The sequence below is a fragment of the Capricornis sumatraensis genome, chromosome 8 (genome assembly GCF_032405125.1).
Source record: "Capricornis sumatraensis isolate serow.1 chromosome 8, serow.2, whole genome shotgun sequence".
Taxonomy (NCBI): Eukaryota; Metazoa; Chordata; class Mammalia; order Artiodactyla; family Bovidae; genus Capricornis; species Capricornis sumatraensis.
Window position 1 is genome coordinate 62,438,970 of NC_091076.1, and position 12,730 is coordinate 62,451,699.

Below are 12,730 nucleotides of genomic sequence, written 5' to 3' on the forward strand. Positions count from 1 at the left end.
AGTATTTCTGAGAAATTCTTAATATGGAAAAATGATTAATTCTTGATGATCATAAAAATAATCCGAATTCTGCCCGTTTTCCTCTAAGGAAAAAATTTTTTTTTAATTTTGAGAATAATAAGAGCTAAATGGATCTCTGTTTTCCGTCACCTTAATAGACTCAACGTTTCAGAGTCTCACCTGAGACAGCCACTCTTCATCCTCCTGTCCACTATGGTCAGACGCTAAACTGTCATAGGACCCGTGCCGAGTAATGGGCCCAGGACTTCCAGGGGGAACCACTGAAAGAGAAAGAAAACATATTTAAACAACTTTAATCCATGCCGTGAAAAAAAAAAAAATGAATATGGGCATAACCATCCTGGATACTGTGGTGATTTATAAGCTAAACTAAGACATTTAACACACAATTCAAATAACTAATGAAGAAGAAAGATTAAATTTCTTAGAAGCAAGAGAAATCTCCAACTAGGAGCACACCTTAAAAAATATCTGTGGGAATCTAATCATTACATGTATCACCGTTGAAGAAATAAACAACTAACTGAATCTTAACAGCACAAGTACATAAGAAGCAGTAACAATTCCATTGCCTGTGCACCAATATAATTCCTATACCTCAGGACGCTTCAATGCCTTCCACCTGACAAAGAAATTAAGTTGATGCAGTTCTTATAATTTGGGAAGGGGTTTTAAAAACAAGTATCACCTAGATGTCCCAGCCTCCAGAACTGCAAGCAATAAATTTTTGTTGTTTACAAGCAAAAAAATAAAATAAAAAAAAATAAAAACAAGTATCATATAAGATTCTTTAAGAGTCTACTTAATATTTTCATATAAATGGAAGGCATTAAAACATTCTAAATTTTAAAACACTTTTAGTTCCTAAAACAATGATTTATCAAAAGAAATGTTTCTCTCTTTTTTTTTAATGCTTCTATAGTTTCCCTGATTTTTAGGTCATAGGATATAGGCTTAAAACAGAAACAGCCTGTTTATCATACACAGAACCTCTGCTTAGTGTCAGTCACTCAGCTGTGTCCAAGTCTTTGTGACCCCAAGGACTGTGGCCCACCAGGCTCCTCTGTCCATGGAATTCTCCAGCCAAGAATACTGGAGTGGGTAGCCATTCTCTTCTCCAAGAGATCTTCCTGACCCAGGGATTGAACTTGGGTCTCCTTCATTGCAGGAAGATTCTTTACTAATAGTAAACATGCCTAGGTTAGGATAAGATTTGCAATGGTTAAAACTATTAGCTGTTAGTTCTTCAAAATCCTAGTTCTGCAGCTGAGAGGCAGGCTGGCAACTGGCACAAAATACAAGAGATCACCAAAGCAAAACAATTCCCTAGAATTCTGAACATCATGAAGAAAAGAATATCATAATAGTCAATTAATGTTGAAGCATCCTTTTAAATAAAAACTGATAAGTAATTATGTTTGCAAAAGGTTAGGTGTTTCCCAACCACTTGTAATCTTTTAATAAATAAAGTTGAAATTCTTAATACAGAACAGAGCAAGAGTATGCCTCAAAGCTGCCCTCTCCTTAAAGACTAATCAAGAAGGCAACTAAGAACAAATAGTTAGAGGTCAGCACTCTTTGGAATGCAGCTGAGGTCAGAGAAAATTTTAAAGACGTGAATGAATAGGCCATGCATACATCTGAGAAGAAAGTGTTACAGAAAATATCAATTACAAAGATTTTGAAGTGGGACCATGAAATGTTTTGGTCATGTCAGGAAGCCAGTATGGTAGGTACGGTGAGGGAAGCTGAGAGTGGAAGATGAATCAGGAAGGCAAAGAGGCCAGGGAGGGAGGGTCAGCAGATGGGTTTAGGACTTCTTTTTTTTTTTTTTAATAAAGCTAGGGTAGACAGATAACTGGAAAAATTGGAAGAGAAGTAAGAAATTATACCCTTGTGTTACTAACTAGTACCTAATGTGATTTTTTCCCCAAGAGTTTGCAATATACTCAACATGTGCTGAGCCCAGCCTACTACCTGCTGCAGAATAAACACTTTATAAATAAATGAATGAATGGAGCTTTTGATTCTGGAATAAATAATGAAGGATACCAGGATGGTAGGATACCTTATTCACCCATCATCAAAATGGGGATGAACTTGGGACTTCCCTAGTGGTCCAGTGGTTAGGATTCTGTGATTTTACTACTGAGGGCCTAGGTTCACTAAGATCCTGCAAGCTGCAAGCCATAGCCAAACAACAACAACAAAAAAAAGATGTGTGTGGAAGGGTAAATTTAAAAATAATCCAAAGACAGAGAACGGTGAGGAAGAGGATTATAGCTGAAAAAAAAACATTAGTCGTGAGTTGATGACTTTTGAGAATTACAGGTACATGGAGAGTCATTATACTGACACAGTTTTTTTCTAATTTTGTGTATGTTTGAGATTTACCACAGTGAAAAGTTTCTCAAGGAGGAAAAAAAAAATCTCTTTCTCCTCCTCCTCTTCCCACCCATCCTGTTTCCCAAAGGAACTGGTAAAAATACCAATCATATATCTATGAAACATTAAATCTGAACCCTAAATTTCTAAATAGAGATTGTGAGAAGAGTTACCATACTTTATGTTCACTAAAAAACAGTATTCCAATTAAGAATGCTTCGAAGCATTCAGAAGATTCACAATATAAAAATATGTGTGGTGGAAAAATATTTTTCAACATAAGGTAAATATCTTTCCCTCTCCCTCACATTTCTTTACATTTAAAACTTTCTCCAATCCAGGTAGGAAGAACACTCCATGATTACTAGCTGGTACTAGCTGGTGGAAACAATGACATACCCAGTCACAAACAAGAGAGGAATTCAAAACCCTGACCCTGGGATAAGAAAGAGAGATTTTAAGTATGAGTGTTAGGAGCAAAGCTCCCATGGTTTCCAAGCAGCTATTAGGAAAGACATGCAGAAACTGGAACAAGAGCCCCACAAACAGAAAGGGGAAAAAAGAGGGTTCCCAAGGAAGGGTACTAAATGTCAGAAAGAGTTTTAGGGATGAACAACTGTGAAGAATCCTAATTTCATTCTTGGGTAGTTTCAGGAAGTAGCAGGAGATTCCACTTGGGAAGTAGCACGGAGATTTTACTCTTCTACAGTAGAAGGTGTGCACACAGTGTGTTTCCACAGCTGAGCCTGTGACAACCTCTCCAAGTCCCCTGTGAATGTGATGATCAATATTTACTATACATTCAAGAGTAATATGGACAAGGTCCAGGCAATTGTCAGGCTTTGAAAAGGCTTTGAAACAAGGACGGATGCTACAAAGACCTATATGAACCAATGTGCTAACTAGTTGCTCAGGCGTGTCCGACTCTTTGCAACTCCATGGACTGCAGGCAGCCAGGCTCCTCTGTCCACGGAATTCTCCAGGCAAGAATCCTGGAGTGGATAGCCATTTCATTCTCCAGGGGATGTTCCTGACCCAGGGACTGAACCCAAGTCTCCTGCATTGCAGGCAAATTCTTTACCGTCAGAGCCATCAGGAAAGCCCATGAACCAATACAATAGCCAACAATTAAATCTGGTAAGGAATTGGGACATCTCAGTGGTTAAAAAATAGAGGTAAAATATCTTTAGCAATCCCATCTCATATCTTTGCACTATGTAAGCCCTATAGAATTTAGATGCAACTATGTAGGAGGTTATAATTGATTGAGATTAATTTGTCCCTATTTGTTAGGATAGAGGTACAAAAGAGGACTAAAGAGAATTTATAGGAAAATAGTTACATATATTGCAAGCATGAGTTAATGGACCAACATAAGCACGTTCTAGCTAAAGAAAAATAGTATCTTTTACATTTACCAACTATTCTTAGGGGTTTCCCTGGTGGTTCAGTGGTAACGAATCTGCCTGCCAATGCAGGAGACGCCAGTTCAATCCCTGGGTTGGGAAGATCTCCTGGAGGAGGAAATGGCAACTGACTCCAGTATTCTTGCCTGAAGAATCTCATGGCAGAGAAGCCTGGCGAGGTGCGGTCCATGGGGTCACAGAGAGTCGGACATGACTGAGCATGCAGCACTGTTCTTAGTTAATGATCCTGGGTTAGGAAAAGGGATATGGAATTTTGAAATAAAAATCTCTGCTATGCTCTATCCCTACTTTTAATACAGTCATTTAAAATAAGCCTATCCATCTAACTATAAAGGGTACACTGTCAATTTTTTTTTATAGAATACAACTCCAAAAGTACTGCCTGTACACACAGGCATTTGATAAATATAGATCAACAACCCAGGGCAGGCTGAGCAGATTATTATGAGGTGACTGTGAGCTAGACTTTGTTTATATTGTGTTTTCAGGAAAGCAGATCATGCTTCTAGTGAGTAAATAAAAGTTAAAAAAAAACCACGAAGTGTATTTTAATGTCTACAGTGATATATGAGTATGTGTACATATGTGTGTATTCCTATGAATATATTTATACTTACACGTGTTTACGTGCAAAGCAAACAAACAAAAAAAACTTCAATGTTGACCTTTGCCAAGTTAGCCTCGTTAATCAAACCTCCCCAAAATTTCCAAGTCAGTAGAACAACTGAAGTAAAATTATGAACAGAAACACTGAATGGTCCTCTTGAAAATACCCCTACAGCTGAATGCCACATAACAAAATTCTCAGTCTGAAAACAGAAAATGTCAATTCATAATATAGCTTCTCAAATCCGTACGTAGTTAGGAAGGGGATCAATGAACATAGAAGTTTTACAAATTACCCACATAAAATATAGTAAAGAGTTATAAATATTGTATTAACAGATATCTAAAATGGTACTCTGAAATCTCATTTTTAACACTAGTTAATGGACTACTTAAAGGTTAGGATACATAGGTTTGAGTCAAGCTTCCAAGAATGAGTTATTACCAGTCCTGAAGAAAGGTAGGACTCTCTCTGACATTTCAGGCTGTTTTATCCAAAGTAATAACTGTATATCCTCAATTCCAAGAAATCAAATTCTTTTTAGAATACCCAGAAACTAACAGCTAGATCTCAATAACCTAAGTTCATCTGCAACAAATCTAGTCTTCCAGTTGAAAGAGAGAAAGTACATTTTTATAATTAATATTAATACTTTATATTAGAACAGGTAATTACTTTTCTTAAGTGTATTGGCCACGGTTTGGATACTCAGGAAAAAATCAGAGCTCCTAACTACCAAGTTTACAACAGGGGGCAGAGGATCTAGATACTCTATTAAAGAAAGAATAACTATAAATATGAAAGGAATAACTATTTGATCTCAGCACCATTCATCCTTAAAAGCAATGAAAGGAAAAACAGTTGACAATACATTTGAAAGTTAAAAGAGACTAACCACATACAGGTTATAGCATCGTTTTTCTAAAAACTAACACAAAGCATACTGCTGCACAATGAGCCGCGCTTATTTATAAACTCATTGAAGGGACAATCTATCTGATTCTGTTATGTTCTTGTTCTAGTCGTTCCTGCATCTCTTGAACTCCCAGTAATAAATTCTCGTAGCTTCAGAGGACACAGCTGCTAATCAAGCACAGGCTCCACTGCTAGCGAACTCCAAGCTCCCAACTTTAGGAGATGCTAAAAATAAAACTGCTATACTTCCTGAAACGAATCTCAGTGCCACTGGAATCAGGGAGATCTACTTCCCAAGTAAGGGGGTGTGGAGTGGGGCTGACCCAAATGGTATCTACTTTTTTATCTGAGATGCAACTTTCGGCTTTAACTGCTGTTACAAAGCCTAAAATATGTTCATATGTTGAACAAACAGCACTAGAAAGAAACTTAGAGAGTCTTTCAATATGAAGAAACAAAAATGAATCCCAAGGTTTTTATTTGGAAAAGTGTGTGAGCTGGGTCATACTGGCAGCTAAGTGGGCTGCAGCATAAAGTATTCTCCAGATTCAGGACCAGACTCAGTTTTTGCTTGCCCCTACTCCTTAACATATCCCCACAAATCCTCTGTGAATAATAAAACCCTTACCATGCTGAAGTCTTTAGTGGAGACCTGAGAGGTGAATAATGTTGTGCCAGCATTATTCAGTCCTTCAGGTTATTTAGGGGAACAACATTCCTTTTTCTAGCAACAGAGAAATTTGTGAGTTAAATGACATCATGCTGCCTTGAATGAAACAGCTCAGGCTCAAAGTTCACCCAAAGGCCAACAGTGATAAACCCTCATCCAAGGACAAACTTCAATATATTTTTGGTACTTATTAAAAACAGCATTTATAGAGCAGCCATACAATAAGAGAAGGCTCTTTACCAAACTCTGTTTCTGATCAGAAAGCACTCAGGATCTGAGGAAGAAATTCTGCTTGGAAAGGTAGTTTCTTAGTTCAGAAAATAATATTTGCCTTTTAAGAAGAAAGGCTCAAAGACAAGTAATCCAAAAGCAAAATGGACTAAGGCATTTCCTAAGGAACAAGCAATTCACAGAAGAGGAAATACAATAGCCAACAAACACATATAAATAGTAGTAATCAGAGATTTGCAAAATTTTACAGTTTATGCTTTCATACTATCAAACTGGTAAAAATTAAACTCTGGACTTTTTAAAAATAATTTTTTTGAAAGGAGAAGGCTTTCAGGTCAAAAATAACACACCTAACTACTCTATCTCTATGAAAGTCTAGAAGTTTTCTAACTTATAAATGTTTCCATTTAAATGTAAAGGAATTTGCTGAGTTTCACACACAGAATAATCCAGCAATAGCACCATATATTACTGGTTATTCTGTTTATTAGGAGCCATCTCTTGTCCAGCGCAACAACAGCTGAAGCACTACAACACATATAAAAGGGAACAGGCTCTACCTACGCTATATATTAAACGGATCAATGATCTTCCTTGCACCCTGACCCTGCGGTACCATAGATGTTCCCTAATTAATTATTAAAGTTTTCTAACAGTCAGTCATTGTACATCTCTGGTTTCACTTTCCTTTTATTCCACATTCCCAGAAGAACAGTCACAGGCAATATATAATTAGAAAAATGACGTATCCTCATTGCCTGCGAGATAACAGATTTCATTGGGTAACTGACAACACAGGGTGCATCTCTGCCCCACCCTGCTCTTCTCCCTTGCCCTACCCCCAAAGCATCATTTCATATTCCCACAGAAAACATAAACTAAGGAGCTTTCATTTGGTTCTTCCTGCTACCATAATGGTTCACTGCCATTTTGCATCTGGACAAGCTATACCTGGGGGTAGTCTGGAATGGTTCACAGTTTAGTTTTGCTTGTCCATGTAACTCTAAATGTCATAAAAATGGACACATAGAATAAAACATAATGGCTTTATGCTATCAGCAAGATCAGCTACTCTACTGAAAAGTTTAAACTGTCCCAGCACACTTCTGAGAACTTAATAGGCTGCAACAGTCCCTTCAAAACATTTGCAATAAAGGTCACCTGGAAAGATACACACAATTTAATGTGTATTATGGCAACTCAATTCACAGTACAACCACATTATATATACATTAAACCAGCAGCAGGATAACTAGAAAAGTCCACCCTGGCTATTTGAAAGGAACATAGCATGTCTGTATAATACCTTGCTTGCTGCTTACAGATAAGTTTGTCTTGCCAAGGGTTAGATAATCTACTCAGAAAAATAAGTCTAAAAACAACAAAACCATTCTTATCAAAGCTCACCTTTACATAACAGTTGCCTCAGGGAAGAAAGGGATGAAGCGATGACTCATTTTCCACTAAATATTCCTTGGCACCATTTAAATTATGTATACTACATACCAACTTAAAATTTGATAATTATAAAAGTTGAGGAATAACCACAATACAAGTAATATGGTTAGTGAAATCAACCTAACAAGTCAAGAAAAGAAAACAGAGAAATCACAAGCACTTCAATGAATGATGGAAACCCAATGCATGAAACGAAAAGTTGAGTTTATAGCATTTTCCCTCATATTTCCTTAGGTTTTGTGACATTTTCCTTAAAAGGGGAAATGAAAGTGGTTTTACACACTCTTTCTCTCAAACTCACTGCACACATCTTTGTTTATCAGCTTTTATCATCTACTCAAGTACACATGGGCTTCCCTGGTGGCTCAGTGGTAAATAAAGAATCTGCCCCCCAATGCAGGAGATGTGGGTTCGATCCCTGGGTCAGGAAGATCCCCTGGAGAAGAAAATGGTATCCCATCCCAGCATTCTTGCCTGGGAAATCCCATGGACAGAAGAGGCTGGGGGACTACCGTCCCTGGGATTGCAATCAGGTATGACTTAGCAACTAAGCAATCCAATCAAGTACACATGGTGGTGTTCGTTTTTATTGAGAGAAATGACTGTTTGCTGGTGCTAATTCTGGGCAGAATCATGAGCTGTAATCTCTTGATAATGGCAACTGTATTCTCACAGCTACCTCTCATTAGATGCATTTCTTTCAGGAATAATCAGTTCTCAATTCAAACACTAAAATACAATATCCTCTATAAAAGACTAAGATGGGAGAGCTTATAAAGAAAGTATTGTGAATTGATGTCTTGGAAAATTTAAAAAAAAAATCACTATTTTGGATTATTAAACTGCATTCAATAACCAATGTAGACAAGTAGGCAACAGGCCAGGTATTGGAAATGCATTGTTCTGCATCTCACCTACAACGGCACAATTGAAGAGCAAAGAGTTTAATTACTCAGTCTAGCCTCCACAACAAAGTCTGACAAAAATAAAGAAGAGGTAGTTGTGGGACTTCCCTGGTGGTCTGGTAGCTAAGATTCCATGTTCCCAATGCAGGGGACCTGGGTTCAATCTCTGGTCAGGGAACTAGATCCTACATGCCACAAGTAAGAGTTTGCATGCTGCCACTAAGACCCAGCACAGCCAAACAAATAAAATGTTTAAAGTATTTTAAAGGGGGGGAGGGGGGGTTGTTTGGAAATGGAAAAACAGCAAAAATCTTTTTTTCTTTTTTGCAAAGAGTTAATGCAGCTTCTTCCATGCTTCCCTTATTTATTATCTAGTCACATTCCTGATAAGACCAAATCATTATACAGCAGGAAGAATGAAGTGCCGATTTTCCCATGCCTAAGCAGAAGAGCAAAGTTCTCTTGGCATGCAGAGTTAAAAGCTTTTAGTTGTGGAAGACATCAACATTTTCAACCTATACTTTAGAATATAATTTAAAATCTTTTCAAACAATCATTAAGGACCCTTGATGTATTCCATAAAATAGAGAAATTAAATGATTAAGATTTTTACCTCTAAATAAATCAGAAAATCCATAGAAACAAGAGGACTGGGGAAAGAATGAAACAGAAAATACTACAAGCACCATAGGGTTCTCTCTCTTTCCAAACACAAGAGAACACTTTTGAAGGCTTGTTCTTTCCTAGACTGCACATCGTACAACTACTAGAAAGAGCTATCCCCGTATCAGTAAGTCTTTGTCATTAGATACATGCAAGTGTTGCTGTTGTTCAGTAGCTAAGTCATGTCATCTCTTTGTGACCCCATGAACTGCAGCAGGCCAGGCTCCTCTGCCCTTCACTATCTCCTGGAGTTTGCTCAAATTCATGTCCATGGAGTCAGTCCATCTCGTCCTCCACCACCCTCTTCTGCTTTTCCCATCAGTTTTTAAAAGCATCAGGGTCTTTTCCAATGAGTCAGCTCTTTGCATCAAGTAGCTAAAGTACTGGAGCTTCATACATATATACAGATAAATGCAAGTATTAAATAGGTAAAAAGATACAATAGTGGTGGCTTTCTCATAATACTTTATCCACCATACATTAAAAAATAACAACAGCTAAAAAGATTTCTGTATTTCCTTTGTGGTACAGTGATTAAGAATCCACCTGCCAATGTAGGGGACATGGGTTCAATCCCTGGTCAGGGAACTAGATTCCACATGCTGCAGGACAACTAAACCCATGCACCACAACTACAGAGCCTGGGCTCTAGAGTCCACAAGCTGCAACTATTGAGCCCACATGCACAATTACTGAAGCCCTCACACTTTAGAACCCATGCTCTGCAACAAGAGAAGCCACCACAATAAGAAGCCCGTGTACCGCAACTAGAGTAGCTCCCGCTCGCCACAACTAGAGAGTCCACAGCAGCAATGAAACCCAGTGTAGCCATAAATAAATAAAATTTTACGATAACATCAGAAACAAGAGTGGCAGAACGTTGTTAATTCTTCAAGCTGGGTAATATGTAGATTCATTATACTAGTCACTGTACTTCTGTGTATGTTTGAATATCTCCATAATAACAAACTTTTAAGACTACTTCATGAATGGAAAAAACAGCAAATATTTTTTGACCTGTAGATGGACAAAGAGTCAGAGTCACCTTGATTCTTTCGTGGCAAGATTAGGAATTCTGTGAAGGATTCAGGACTACGTCGTTTTCTCACAGCATCATATATGTGAGAATCACCCATGCTGACTTTAGTTTACCGTGTAGAACATTTAATTTCTGTGCCGTGTAACAAACTGTATAGTTCATCCTTCCATTTTCCCTTCTTTCATCCTTTTCCTTCCTTCCTTTATTCCCTCCCTCCTCTTTCTTCCTCTCTCTCTCATTCCTTTTCTAAGAAATTCACCTGCCATAGGAAGACAGGTTCATTATAAACTTCAAAAAAATACGGAGTAAAAAACAAAAGGCTCACCAGAATAGTGAACAATGATTTCAATGATAATCTCAGGAAATCAAATGTCCTTCTGGCATGTCAGAAGTTGGGTTTCAGAGTCTTAAGGCAACTAACTATCAGAAAGAACTTCCAGAGGAAAGCCTTTCAGAATGCAGTGGACACCAAGAAATATCCCAATTCCCATAATTTACTAAGGGATTGGAGATGCTCAAAACAAACAGGTCTAAGACAAATTTTCAATTTGCTTCAACAAATTAGAGTTACTAAGTAAAACTGCTTTTTATAGCCTTGAAAATGCTCACATTAAAACCTTACTTGTCCAGATGACCACTTAACAGAAGAGAAAGGATTTACCACAAATGTTTGCTCTTCACTGTCATTTTCAAAAATTGCTTTATGTATTTTCACTTTTGGCTGCACTGGATCTTCATTGCTGCACATGGACTTCTCACTGCAGTGGCTTCTCTTGTGCACAGCACAGACGCTGGGGTGCACAGGCTCAGTAGTCGTGGCTCGTGGACTTAGTCGCCCCATAGTACGTGGGATCTTTCAGCTCCAGGAATCGAACCTGTGTCCCCTTCAAGGCAGGTGGATTCTTAACCACTGGACCACCAGAAAAGTTCCTGTTGTTTGTTAACAATAAAGCTAGGCCACCCGGCAGTATCTCAGTCATAAAAGCCCTTGGAACACAGAGAGATAACGAAGACCTCAAAGGAGAACAAGAATACTATTTCTGTAAATGTCACCCACAAAGCTAATCTATAGTTATTTTTTTATTCTATCTAAGGTAATGTGTGAAGCTTTTTGGATGAATTCCCTCATTTAATCTAAAAACAATTTTATAAGGTAGGTATTACTAATTCCCATGTTAATGGTAGGTAAACTAAAGCCCAGAGTGGCTATTTGCCCAACGTCACCCAGCTAGCAAACAGCAGGAATGGAATTTAGAACTGCAAACTCCAAAGACCATGTTCTTAACCTGAAGTATGAACTGCTTAAATTCATGATGTCTTTATTATTATTACTATTTATTTATTTGGCTACATTGGGTCTTAGTTACAGCACATAGGATCTTCACTATAGCATACCAATTCTGTCACTGCAGCGCATGAACTCTAATTGCAGCATGTGAGCTGAGCTGCTGTGGGATCTTAGCTCCCAACCAGGGATTGAACCTGTGTCCCTGGCATCACAGGACTGATTCTTAACCACTGGACCACAAGGGAAGTCTCCAATTAATGAGGTCTTTATCTGTAAGTATTTTAAACTACAATTTTCATGTAAAACATCTTGAGAGTTGTTTATCCCCAAATATAAACTATATCACTGATTTAGTCTCCATGATTTCTTTATTCCATATCTTAATATAATAATTTTCTCATCTTAATAAATATCTTAATAAATATCTATGCATCTTGATCAGAAGTACCATACAAAGCTATCAAACAATGGGGAAAAAATGACTTTGACCAGAAGTCTCAACATATGCAAGTTACAGACATTCAAAGAAGCCTTCCATGCAGTAAGAGAAAAGAAAGTACTTCGGGCCACATTTTACATTCTCTATAATACCCCTGAGGAATAAGAAGATTTTATTTTAGAAAATATTGGTTTGGTTTCATACTTAAAGGTATAAATGGCATAACCATAGAAGGACCACTGGCACCTAGAAAACAGCCTTGGAAGGCAACAGAATGCCTAACCCCCAAATATTCCTTATAATCTCAGCTCTGACCCAAACTTGACATCACATAAGGGAAGTTCTGAGGCTCTTCATGTGGTTATAAAATACAAAGAAAGCATAGTAGAAAAGGCAAGAAACTAATGGCATAAAGGCAATAAAGGCAGTTCAGTGTTTCTCGTCTCTCTACCAACTTCCACAGAATCACATGGCAGAAAGCTTCCTGTCATATGACAACAATAAGGAGAACAGATTCAAACTGGAGAGGGACAATCAAGGGCATTCACCCACCACCCTGTGCCTTGGTCACTCAGTTGGTTACCTTCAGTAAGAAAGATCGTGAGAAAAAAATTTGTTTCCAAAAAGAAGTTGAGTGATGATCACGGTTTTTACATCATCAAAGCAAAAGTAAAGGTTTTGA

General features: G+C 37.8%; 1 protein-coding gene across 2 annotated transcripts in view; it reads right to left on the bottom strand.

Annotated features, from left to right (window-relative positions):
• The window catches only part of BCAS3 (BCAS3 microtubule associated cell migration factor), a 589,830-nt gene that overhangs the window by 290,907 nt on the left and 286,193 nt on the right, over nucleotides 1-12,730 (bottom strand). For both annotated transcript variants that reach the window (XM_068975810.1, XM_068975809.1), the window contains one exon: nucleotides 181-281. In XM_068975810.1, coding sequence (XP_068831911.1) covers nucleotides 181-281 — 101 coding nt within the window. The remainder of the gene's footprint in view (nucleotides 1-180; nucleotides 282-12,730) is intronic.